The sequence below is a fragment of the Myxine glutinosa genome, chromosome 4 (genome assembly GCF_964187855.1).
Source record: "Myxine glutinosa chromosome 4, kmMyxGlut1.1, whole genome shotgun sequence".
In the NCBI taxonomy this organism is placed as follows: domain Eukaryota; kingdom Metazoa; phylum Chordata; class Myxini; order Myxiniformes; family Myxinidae; genus Myxine; species Myxine glutinosa.
In genome coordinates this window covers 130534036-130547356 of record NC_136264.1, presented here as the reverse complement: position 1 = coordinate 130547356, position 13321 = coordinate 130534036, and the positions used below count along the sequence as shown (strand labels likewise).

At 41.8% G+C, this 13321-nt stretch overlaps 1 protein-coding gene across 1 annotated transcript in view; it reads left to right on the top strand.

Moving 5' to 3' along the window:
- The first annotated feature begins 410 nt into the window (after positions 1 to 410).
- FGL1 (fibrinogen like 1) overlaps positions 411 to 13321 on the top strand; it is a 52250-nt gene continuing 39339 nt past the window's right edge. Inside the window, exons 1-2 of the mRNA XM_068113387.2 lie at positions 411 to 496; positions 682 to 763. Of these exons, the coding sequence (XP_067969488.2) occupies positions 495 to 496; positions 682 to 763 (84 nt within the window). The 5' untranslated portion in view covers positions 411 to 494. The remainder of the gene's footprint in view (positions 497 to 681; positions 764 to 13321) is intronic.

Genomic DNA, 13321 nt, shown 5'->3' with positions numbered 1-13321 from the left:
TGGGGGGGGGGGGGGGCAACCTTAATTTTTTTCAGTCGTTTACAATTAAGATAAAAACATCCCATATTTAAACGTGAGTAACAATAATGAACGTAAACTGAAGCCTATTTGTGATTTCACGAACACGGTAACCACTAACAAACGGTAATTTTGGAAGTCAGATCTAGCAACCCATTATTAATATTAACCCCTTGCCCCCCAAATAGACAATTCAAACTACGCCTATGCTTAAACGTCTCTAAATCGTGATATTCTTGAGATTTTCAGCCGTTTTGCTTCATTGAGGCTTCACCGAAGGGTTAAAATGAGATGGAAATGACACAATCAGCGTTGGTTAGTGACAGCCAATCGGCGAGCACCGTAATAATGATATGCGCGAACCAACCAATGAGTGACCGCTATGGTAATGACGTCACTACACGTGGGGTTAAAATATGCAGGCATCGTGAAGCGGAGTTTATTTGTTCATTTTTTGCGCAGTTTTTCGGTTTGATATGTAATTACGATATTATATTTGTATTACATCGAGTTGTAATCTATTTTTATTGAGTATTTCGTATCGTGAAATTGGAATCGTATTTTTCATTTCGTCACACTAAATTGCCTGGTATTCATTAAATTAATCCTTTTAAAAACTTCAACCGATCGATCGTTCAATGTTGGCGGCGCTGTCTCCCACAGGTCACGTGTGGTCATGTGGAGTCTGGTGCTGCATCTACTGCTCGGGTCTTCGGTCATCGCTGGGATCGCAGTCCGAGGAGATGTGAGATGTTCGACCGATTTGTTTTTTCTCCTTTACCGGATTTTTAAAACCCATTGAGTTGTCGTAAAATTATATCGTTCACTTATTTATTCCACTGCAGGAATAAGACATTTAACCCGAGACAATTTATTCTAAAGTTTGGAACAAAATATCTTGCGCAAGCTGAAAAAGTTTACATCTGACCCCCAAAAATCAGGTTTCCCGAGTCGATGATGAAAATGTGAGAGGAGGGTGAAACGAGGATAAGGGTGGGGGCATTAAATACATAAAATACAACACCAAAGTAAAACAGCACTCAGTAGGGAGCACACCTTCACCAGGCTGAAGAGTTTACGTTTTGTATCCCACTGATAGGCCGGATCTGGATTCAGACGTGAACAAAAATCGAATCTGCTTGCTCTTGTCGCCTGGCCATCTCATCCACCAAGTTTTGTCTGAATCCGTCCACAACCTATTCAGATATACTGTTCACAGACAGACAAACAGACAGACAGGTGTGAAAACACAACCTCCACCCACGTTTGGTGGTGGGGGTGACAAGACAGAGCATTTAACAATGCAAAGCCTCACTGAGGTATATAGGTTACAGTAGATCTGAGACAATGAGCTATATTGAAGTAGATCACTTCCTTTCAATCACTCACCGCAGGCAGGTTGATGGTCTTTCCGTCTTCTACCGACTCCTCTCTGGCCTTGCCCCCCCAGCTCTCTCTGGGCTCTGTCCCCCAAATATTCCTACAGGTCGCACAAGCTCTGCCTGCAACCCTCTTATGGTTAAACTGCCAAAATCAAGACTCTCTGCTCACCTTCACTCCTTCATTCCTCTTTTCTCCCGCCTCTGGAACAAACTCCCTCACTCTCTTCAATCCCACTCCACCCTCCAGGTCTTTAAAACAGCTGTTCACCACCATCTCTTATCCTCCCCCATCCAAAACCTTGATCTTTTCTACCCCCACTAATTTCGGTCCCCTTGTGTTTTATACCTCTCCCCCCCCCCCCCCCCCCCCTTCCCATGCCTACTCCCCCCAAGCCCTCTCCCTCCCACACTTCTCCTTGCTCTCAAATGTTGTGGTTGTGTGCTTCCCCTTCTCTCCCCATCTTGTCTTCCGCTCCCTCTTTTTGTATATTTTGTTTGTCTGGTTGATTTGTTTGTGAAATAAATGTTAGCTCTTTCACGAGCCTCGATTCAGTGTACAAAACAAAAAAAAAAAATCTGCTTGGAGGCATTCAAAGAACACCCATATAGAGTACAATTTGAGTCCTGATATACTAGGAGTAGCGACAACTTGTAATCAATAGTAATTTGAAGCCATTTTGTATCCATCAAACACGGTGCACCGAACCTGCGCCCATTGTGCATGAAGCGTAATGTGTCCATTTTCTCATCAAGCTGTCGTTCTCTGAGCCCCAAAGGAAGATTGTCACTCCAACGCGTCACAATAAGCATACAATCAGACAAGATTTATTTAAACTTAAAACGTATCACAGAAACAGCGGCAAAATGAAGCGTAATGAGCAAGTGAAGGTTCACGCTGATTGCCTGATTCGAGGTGTCCGGAGCGAGTGAGTAGAAGAAACACATTCGTAGTGACAGAATGGAGAAATGTGAAAGGAGTGGAAGAAGGAGAGTGAAAAAGAGAAATGAAGGCAAACCATCCATAGCAGATGCGCGCACCATCAAGAGAGTAGAGAATTGGAAAAGATAACAATTGTGAATGAAAAAAAAGAAAAAGAGAAAGAGCTTAAGAAGGTTAATTGAATGAGTGATTGTATTTTGGGGTGTGTTTCATTACCATTCGGTTTTTGTAGAGTGCTCGCCAAGTAACTTAAGCACTCAAGCAAGCACTCTATTGAAACGGTTGATAAGGAACGGTTGGCTTGGCAAACGATAGCAATTTCATTGGTGATGGAACACACCACTAGTTTGCTCCAAATTTATTTCAGGAGCAAGTGTTTAAAAATGTTATCGTACATTAGAAATAATTGACAGAATAGTTTGTGGTTATAATAATTTTTATTTCCTTACGAAACGCCACCGACAGTGCCTTCAAACAGTGATCTACAGTCACCTACAGTGACTTTTTCACATTTTTTTTTGTGTTATAGGCTGAATTTAAAATTGATTAAATTCACATTTTTGTTACTGATCTACACATAATACCCCATAATGTCGAAGTTGAATTATTTTAAAGAAACTTTAACAAAATAATAAAAAAATTAAAAGCTAAAATGTCTCGAGTCAATAAGTATTCGACCCCTTTGCTATGACACTCCAAATTGAGCTCAGATGCATCCAATTTACTTTGATCATCCCCAATATGTCTCTACAGAATGATTGGAGTCCATCTGTGGCCAATTCAATTGATTGGACATGATGTAGAAAGAAGCACACCTTTCTGTATAAGGTCCCACAGTTGACAGTGCATGTCAGAGCAGAAACTCTACCATGAAGTCCAAGGAAATATCCGTAGAACTCCGCGATAGAATTGTGAGGCGGCATACATCTGGGGAAGGGTATAAAACAATTTCTCGATTGTTGAAAATTCCCAAGAGCACAGTGAGCTCCATCATTCGGAAATGGAAAGAATATGGAACAACAAGACTTTTCTAGAGCTGGCCGTCTGATCAAACTGAGCAACTGAGCAAGAAGGACCTTGATCAGGGAGGTGATGAAGAACCCAATGACCACTCTGACAGAACTACAGAGTTCCTGAGCTGAAATGGGAGAACCTGCCGGAAGGAAAACAGTCTCTGCGGCACTTTAAAAATCTACGCTTTATGGGAGAGTGGCCAGATGGAAGCCACTCCTGAGAAAAAGGCACATGAGAGCTTGCTGGAGTTTGCAAAAGGGCACGTGAAAGGTTCAGAGAATGAGGCAAAATATTATGTGGTCTGATGAGACGAAAATTTAACTCTTTGGCCTGAAAGAAAAGCGCTACGCCTGCCGGAAACTGAACACAGCTCATCACCCATCTAACCATCCCTACCGTGAAGCATGGGAATGCTTTTGGGAAACTTTGCAAGGAAATGAGCATGAAACTTTGAAGACAAACGAGGAGCATTCCAGATGACATCAAGTGCAAGGCAGTAACCTCGGAAAGACCTCCTAGAATACCAAAGTCACAGGCAAAATGAGGACATGAGGAGACATCCGAGTACTTCTGTGTATTCCAGAAATGCATCTCAGACGTGAGGTAAATTCCTCTTTGACAATGGATAAGTTGAATCAACATGGAGAATGCAATATCACAAGCCATTGGTTCAAATGATAATCTAATCTACAATGGGCCAACCCAAACTCTTCTTCTTTCTGCCCTTAATCGCAACGGTTAGGGGTCAGCTACTCGGATCAGCCTTCTCCATTCTCCCATGTCTCCTGTATTTTCTCTCAATTCCTTGTTCTTCAAATACCTTTGCACTCCACCCCTCCACCGTAATATCTGTCTTAATTTTGATTTAATCCCTCTAATCGGCTCACTCCATACTTTATTGATTGGTTCCTCATCCTTTCTTCACACCACATGCCCAAACCAGCACATCCTTGCCTCCCTAATCGTTTTTTGTAATGCATGCAACTCCAGCTCTCTTGCACATCTCCTCATTCCTCAATTGCAGTCTTTGTGATACCCAGATAATCCATCTCATTCTTCTCATTCCTGCCCCCTCAGAAACTCCTCAAATTTTGCTTAAAGTCCATGTTTCTGCACCATGCAGTATGATTGGCCTGATCACTGTCTTGTACATTCTTACCTTCAACTTTCTTGGTATCTTTCTATCACAGATGACACCATTGACCTCCTTCCACCTTATCCATGTTGCCTTCACACTGTTCCGGACGTCTGCTTCACAACTGCCCTCTTCTCTTGGTGCTGAGCCAAGCCATTTGAATTTGTATACTTGTTTCGGCTCTTCACCTCTTTCACCTACAATCTTGACCTTCTCTGCTCTTGTCTTATGACATACCATACTAACATCTGTCAGTGTGTTTCTAGCATTAATCCTCAATCCCTGCCTCTTTCTAAGCTCTCTTTCCATTTCCACACTCTTCTCTAACAACTATCGGGGACGGATCTTGGTGGTGGTCGTAACCCCCAATGCAATTCGGGGTTCAAATCTTCCCCATTCTTCCCTGCTGCCCAGATTCGTCAGGGCAACGCAGTCATGATCAGAGTGCCGATCGGTCCCCATGGACCGGCCCTTTCCCTCTTGTCTCTCTCTCGCTCTAACTCTGTCGTGTCCCAGATTTTGTGAAGCTGTGTTAAGAAGATACGGGTTTAATATTAGTCCCCCAGTATGTGATTGCCCCCCTGTGGCTTTTTACATCCGCCACCAAAGGTGAATGGACGTTATGTTTTCACCCCTGTCTGTCAGTCTGTCTGTCTGTCTGTTTGCTTGTTTGTGAACAAGATATCTCAAAAAGTTGTGGACGGATTCGGACGAAATTTGGCAAAGAGGTAGCATATGTGACAAGGACGAAATGATTCGATTTTGGTGAAGATCTGGATTCGGATCCGGCTACGAGAATTTTTTAAGTGATTCTTCACCATTGAGAGATAGGGCCAAACACGATACATAGCAGGATATCTCAAAAGGTTGTGGACGGATTTGGACGAATCTTGGTGGAGAGGTTGTGTGTGTGACAAGGACTAATCGATTCGATTTTGGTGAAGTTCTGAATATGGATTCGGATATGAGAATTATTAAAATTTTAAAGTGATTCTTCACCATTGGGAGATAAGGCTAAAACCAACATATAGCAGGATATCTCAAACAGTTATGGATGGATTTGGACGGAACTTGGTGGACAGGTTGTGTGTGTGTGTGACAAGGACGAATCGATTCAATTTTGGTGAAGATCCAGATCCCGATCCGGCTAGTATAATTTTTTGTGATTCTTCACCATTGGGCGATAGGGCCAAAAACGATACAACAACAAACAACAACAACAGGCATTTTAAGGCTATTTTCCCTGCAAGAGCGGGGGTTAGCCTTGCGGTCCCCATGACAATCTTCTCCATTTTGCCCTATTTTCTGCATCTCCCCTTGTTAACCCCCTTGCCCGCATTTCTTCTTCGACCATCTTTAGCCAAGTCTTTCTCGGTCTTCCCCGTCCTCTACTTCCTTCTACATTCATTTCCATCACTCTTCTCAACCAGTCACTTTCATCCTTCCTCAACACATGACCAAACCATCTCAACCTGTTTCTCTTCACAGCATCCATCACAGGCTCTATTCCCATCATCTTTCGTAATTCATCATTTGTCTTCCTCTCTCTCAACGATACTCCACCCATCCACCGAACCATTCGCAATTCCACCCTTTGCAGCCTTCGTTGCTGCTCTATGTTCATTACCCATGTCTCGCCCCCATAAATCATAACACTTCTCACACATGCAGCATACACCTTTCCCTTCAGCTTCAACGACGCTCCCCTCCTCGTCAGCACGCCACTCAGTTCCCAAAACTTCTTCCATGCACATCTCACTCCAGCAACCGTTTCCGAGTCTGATCCACCTTCACCATTCAGCATGTCTCCTAGGTAACACAATGTTTTCACACCTTCCAGCTTCACACCGTCTCCAAGATCCAACTCAACATTTCCTCCATCTGCAGCTCCCTCTGTGCACACCTTACATTTGAATGTAGCTGCCACACTGGTTAATGACCCTCTCAAACCACTACATTTTTGATGAACCCACTCAGCGCACATTGTACATTGAATGGAATTCACTCCAACACCCTTCCTGCACACAGCACACGGCCACTTCCCAGTTCTTTCCACCTCACTACATGCTTTACCACTTGCCATCACCTTCGTTTTTCCGATATTCACCTTCAGACCTTTTGTCTCCATACATTCCTTCCACTTGTTCATCTTCTCCTTCAGTCCATCCATACTTTCTGCAATCAACACCAGATCATCTGCATACAACAACTCCCACGGTAAACCCTCCTTTACGTTCTGAGCCAGCACCTCCATCACAGCTACAAATAGTAGTGGACTTATGTTACGGATTCATCACTTCCGTTGTTGTGGTTTTCATCCACTTGAAACATTTCTGGTTCCATGTATTATTATGATGGTGGTTTGAGGGAAATGACGGTTATTGTTGTCAAAAGGTAAAAAGGTTAAAGTTTTAAATGAAACCGGAACCGGACGACGAGGAAGCGGAAGGGGAAGAAAAGAGGGCGGAGTGAAGGAGTCAGAAAAGAAGCTGGTTGCTTTGCGGTCTGGATGGAACGTTGTCGAGCAAGAGTCACGTACTTTGGATTTCCTGGGGAAAAAGGATTCCTGCGATACAGTGGTTACCGCTGTGACTGATCATCCGTTTGGCGTTAGATTCCGAAGAATCATCGCCGGGTCGTTGCGACTCGAGAACGAGCCGTCGGCCATTTTGACTCGCGAGCTCCGCGCGTCGAGCAAACTTTCCTTGCTTCGTCAACCGTTTCCACCGCTTTCAGACGTATCTGTGGTGTGTGTGTGCACCGAGGCTTTTGACGATTACTTTGCGGCTCGCCGACTGTGAACAGTGAAAGTTCATACCTGGAGGGCGCCTTTGGATTTCCCAGTCACCGTGAGTGCGCCTTTGTGCCGCTGTAACCACGTGACCCTTTTCTCCGCTTTGGCCGCGTGCGCCTTTGTGCCGTTTTGGGCGGCGTGACTGTGCCTGTCATCTGAACGAGATTCTGGTTTCGATTCAACATCGTTCCGTTGATCACTGGAGGGGATCAACTCTGAGCTCGAAGACGGGAATATAGAGACATTGGGGAATGTTCTTTTCCACTCACTTGGAGCACAGTGAGTTACCTTATGCATGCTAGCTGATGGTACAATCATAGGAGATATATTGATTGTACTCTTGATTCCTCTTATTGTTGTACTGTTATTCTTGTGTGATTTCTAATACAATATTTGTTTTTATTATTGGTGTTTGTATTATTTGCAATTGGTGTGGTTTCACCATTGTTTTTGACACAGGATGACATATTTTTCTGCCGTGGCTCCTTTCGGGGCTCGGAGGTACACCGTGACCAGGGGGTCGGGGAGGAGCACAGAACACTTAGTACCGACCCCTCATGCACTCCCACCTTCATCTCAAACTCACCACTGTTCCCGTCCTTCGTCCTTACAGCTGTGCGCGCACTTTTGTACATTGCCATCACTGCTCTGATCAACCATTCCTCCACTCCTAACTTCCTCAATGCCCATGTCACTACTTCACGTGGAACCCTATCGAATGCTTTCTCCAGATCAACAAACCCAAGAAACAACTTCTTCCTCTTCTCCATGTACTTCTCCTGCAACTGCCTCACAATAAAAAGCGCATCTGTCATTCCTCTTCCTGGCATAAATCCAAACTGCATTTCGTCAATCTTCACTTTCTTCCTTATCCTCCTATCCTTCCTTCCTTTAGCCTTCCTTCCTTTTCCTTATCCTTTTCCTTATCCTTTCCTTACCCTTTTCCTTATCCTTTTCCTTATCCTTCCTTTTCCTTATCCTCCTCACCCTTTCCAATACCTTCATTCCTTGCTCCAATAACTTTATCGCTCGATACGAGCCACAGTCCAGAGGGTCACCTTTCCCCTTGTATAGAGGGACGAGGGTACTCAGTTCCCAATCCACTGGAATGCGGCCTTCTTTCACCACCAGATTACAGATCTCTGTCATTCTCTTCACACCCCAATTTCCCGCTGCCTTCAACATATCTCCCACAACTCCCGTCGGCCCTCCCGCTTTTCTACTCTTCATTGCTTCTGTAGGGGAAGTAGTGGGGGAGACTCAAGACTCCAATGACCGGACACAGGTTTTACAAAAGGTCTGGTTTATTAACTGGTTATTCACTTCATTCCAATTACCAAATAATACCGCTTAATTCAATGGACCAGGTTAACTCTTTTCGCATGGTCCTTCTCGTTCGGCCGATGTTCCTCCGCCACTCCCGTCGGGCAGAGGGTCTGATGATGAGTCCTCGTCCGTTCCGTCGGTCAGAGCTTCTTCTCACAAGTTCCCTTGACTCAACGTTTGCTCTCGTTTATATGGACAAACTGGACTTAATCCCCTGTCCGCTGAACGTTAATCCTTTCTCCGCTAATGCCCCGAGGTCATGCATGCACCAAGTCCTGGCATCAGCTCGCTCCCCTCCTGCTGTGAGTTCCATTTACCAAACGATAGGGGGGTGCTCCAGCCAGGGGCTGTGACCAGGTGGACAAGAGATTATCATGTTCGGGCACATTCCTGACACTCATTTACGAACTCGGCTTTCACAGAGTTTGCAGGTAAAATGTATCTGCTTCGTTACCAGTGTTAATTAATAAGTTACCAGTGCCAATTAATAAGTTACACTGAGTTACACTTCCACAATTCCCTCATCTTTTTGTTTTTGTTTATATTAACCATTAATCTAAACATCAATATAAGTAAACAATCAATCACTACAAGTAAACATCATTACAAGTATAAGTAAATAATCAATCACTTTGGTAATCAAATTCCCTTGGGCATACACCGTCATCCTGCAAGAATCACAAAACATTTCGTTGGTCATTGACTCCTTCCATATCGTTCAATCTATTGCATTTGCATCACAAATATATTTTCAAAACAACACTTCACCATCACCAAGATACAACAATTTCACTTCATTTTCAAGTTTTGTAAAGCATCTGCACCATCTGGCAAAAACGTTTGCCTCCACACAAATGTTGACTTTGTTTGAAAGGAAGGGCTGATCACTTGTGTTTGAATCCTGGTATGAAACATTTTCTCCTAATGTCTTCATAGCTCCTGCACTACTTCGTGTAGGATTTCGCTGTTGTGGTAACATTGCGGAGTCATAGACTGACCCTGCTCTCCTTGTAGCATTCTTGCCACTTTTTGCTGTAAACCATAGTAATTCCTGAACAAGGCCTTCACCCAGTTGTAGTCGACTTGCCTCCTCCCTCATTGTGAGTGGGCAGCAAGTATTGGTGTGACGTTGATTGGCCAGCAAGATGTGGAACAGGGATGCCGGATGCATCCACAATGATGTTGGGACCATGGTGTTCAGGTCATTCATGGTCCTTACCAGGAGCAACCAGCAGAATCGTGCACAGCTGTTGTGACAAGGGCACAGCCGTTTTTTGCAGCTCCATGCTGGTTCCCCGGACGTTGGTGAAGTAATAACATATGTCCCCGCATTTCACAGAGGTTGCAGGTAAAATGTTGTTGTCCTGCAACTTCTGATGTGGTGAATGTTCGAAGCCTTCGAACAAGAGTAAGTGATCGCCTTTCTTTCATATGTTGCAGTGTGATCCAGGCAAATGGTCACATAAATTTCCTTGGTGAAGGTAAGCATTCATCTCCAAATTACACGGGAGAATGTCTTCATCATTCTTTGAGAAAGAGGGTGTATGCCACGATTAACTTCATTTTTTAGCCACAAATTTTCTTTCTCGAACTTCTTCCCAATTCCGTTAGCAATCCCTCCAAAATGTGATCTCGTCTTATCCTTATGCTCAGTCACATCTGAATCTGCTTTCCGCACACACTGAATCAGATAGGGTACATCTTACCATGAAATCAGCATAATCATGTATATCTTCCGACAGTTTCACATTCAACAATTTGTTGTTTTTCCTTAACACAAAAGTTATATTCATTTATATGCGTCACACAAATAATATTCAATCAGGTATGTATTTTATTACTAAACTAAGAATAGCATCCACAATTGCTTTCAGGTTAATATAGTTCAAAAATTAACTCATGCAGGTATTTTAGCACTACTCTAAGAAAATAAATTGTATATGATTACAATCACAAACGGGAATACCTAATTCCCAACAACAATTTTCCCAAACCAACAAATTAAACATAATGTATTATTACCATAATTCCTCTCCACTTTTTCTTTTCCCTCTTTTTTTTTTCCTAACAGTGTGTCACTCGTGGTGATATGAGTTCACTGATATTGTAATTGACACAACTCATAACATTGTCGTTATGCCATTATCTTAATTCTACTGTATTCACTATTCATTTGCAACATCACTTGATTCATTCTTTTAATCTCGGTATTATTTATATCATCATAACAATCTTTCTATTTTAGGTCCATATTTGTTTCTATTCTTATCAACCTCCTACGGTTTATCAATTTGTTCCAAAACACTGCAACCAAAGGTTTTAACCAAAGCTCTACCAAACTATTTCCAATTTGAACTCAAAATGCTAATTAAACAACAATTCAAAGAATTAACTTCAATGGGTCAACAAACTCATTTTATAAACAGATCTAATTTTCCCATCCAATAATTTTCCTTGCCAAATGTCATATTGCAACACTTTAATAAACCTTCGAAAAATGTCTCCCAAATCAATAAATTCCCTTTTTACTTCCCAAATACTCATCTGTAAATTACATATTCAATTACAGTTTTTCCCTATTTGTTCGGCCTAAATGGCCACCGAAGTGGCTGCCAACATGCAGTACCGTTTTTATCTACCAAGCAAGTATTCGTCCACATAAGATCTCTACCAAAATGTTGTTTGTAAAAAACAAATCTGGGATTTCTGATTACATGGATGCACACTCTCAGGACATTTCAGGCTGCTTGTTAACAATCCACTACGATAAATTAATTCCTTTACCCACAATCAAATAATTAGTACAAATTGAGGATATTATCCCTATCACATTCATTTATAGATTCATTATGTTGGATCTAAATTTTCTCCCACTGCTGCAAGGAAGAACAATAGCTCTAATAAGTCTTTGTAATATCTCACTTCATTTACCCAGCATCGAAGAATTTATTTACTATCCATTCCCATCTGTTAACCAGTGACTTTGTTTGAACTCCAAAACTTAATTTGATGAATCCCATGTGTACAGCTACCACTTATTGAAACCCATACTTTTGTAGAAAATATCCAAGTAAGTGTTTTTATTTTAAACCCCCTTAACTGTTGCTCATCCATTTCTATGCACCCAGTGAGTACTACTGACACCAGTATGCCAATATAGGTGTGCGAGTTTAACAAATATGTTGCAGGTACACGTGACATCGCGTTCTGAGTATAAATAACATAACAGCGCGTTCATGGCTGCCCCTTGGTTTAAGATTCACAATGCATTCCGTTTTAAAACTCACAATAGTTCAAATCAGCAATATTTTCTTTACTATTTTCCCATATCATCTATGCCTAATACACATCCATACATGCAGCACAATTTATATGCTGATAAAATTCAAGTTTATATATATATATATAAATCCATGAGCAGAGTATTCTGGGAAGTCAGTGTAAGACCTCTCCCAAATTTGGATAATTTTGTACTCCCTCATTTCCTTTTATGAAGCTCATATCCATAAATAGATGTTATTCTCATATAAATTCTATCAAAAATGGAATCCCAAAATTACTCACAATTTTACTATTAATTAATGGCTGCTCATAACCCAGCACATCAAATCTTTATATTCCATTTCCCTTGACAAAAGAGATAATGTTCATAATCAAATTATATTTCTATTTTATTTTACGGATTCTCTGGATATTCAATCCCATCCACATAAAACTATCCATTTCCAGACAGGCACACTGTCAGTGTCAACAATCTTGTAAGATTGATATACAAAACAACAAAAACAAAAACACTAACATTGACACACATAAACACACACACACATGCATTATGCGTATTTGTTTGCGTTGGAACCATTATTTACAGATCAAGATGGGTGTCAATTTTATTTCAATTTCATAAAATTTGTCCTTCAATTTTATAAATGCTAATACACAAATAGACCAAAAAGTTTATTCTTAGAAAACCCCTATAATGTCACATTGAAATTACCCTTTCAGTTCCCACCATAATTTATCCAAATTTGACTACACACCCATTTGCATGTCAGTCGACCACTGACCTATCAATCATGCGGAACACTAGTCCGAAATTCCCACCTGATCATCATGTGACTCTTGTCACTTAGTTTCAAAAATTTGCAAAGCAATTGTTCCAACTTTGTAAATTTAAAATTGTGTGCCCAACATAAAAGATCCAATTTCGGCATTTGATCAATTAATTACTAATTTGCTTACAAGCAAAAGAAAGAATGAATAATTCTTGCTCCGAAAACTTTTCAGACCCAAGAATCATCGACAGTTATTCATGTTTGTCCAGTAATCTAATTTGTTGAGGCCAATCGTCATTTGGGATTTGTCGCAATGAAGGCCTAATCATTGTCTGAGGTATCGGTCAGCACTGGTACCCTTGATCTTGGTTTACCCTATTAACTTGTCTTCCTTTTGGTATACGGACATCCTCTTTTCCAATGTCCCATCCGTCCACACTTGAAACACCGGTTTCTGTCGTTGCCTGGGCTGTGCACCTGTGCACTTGTATTGCTGGGCTGCATCTCTTCATCCCTGAGTTGCCACTGCAATCTCTCGTTATCTCCTGAAACACGAAAAAATTATCTGTACCGTCCTTTTTGGGGAGACAACTGGAAATCAGATGGGACAATTGTCACTTTCATTCCTAATTTCGAGGGCAGTTGTGCATTTGTCTCCTC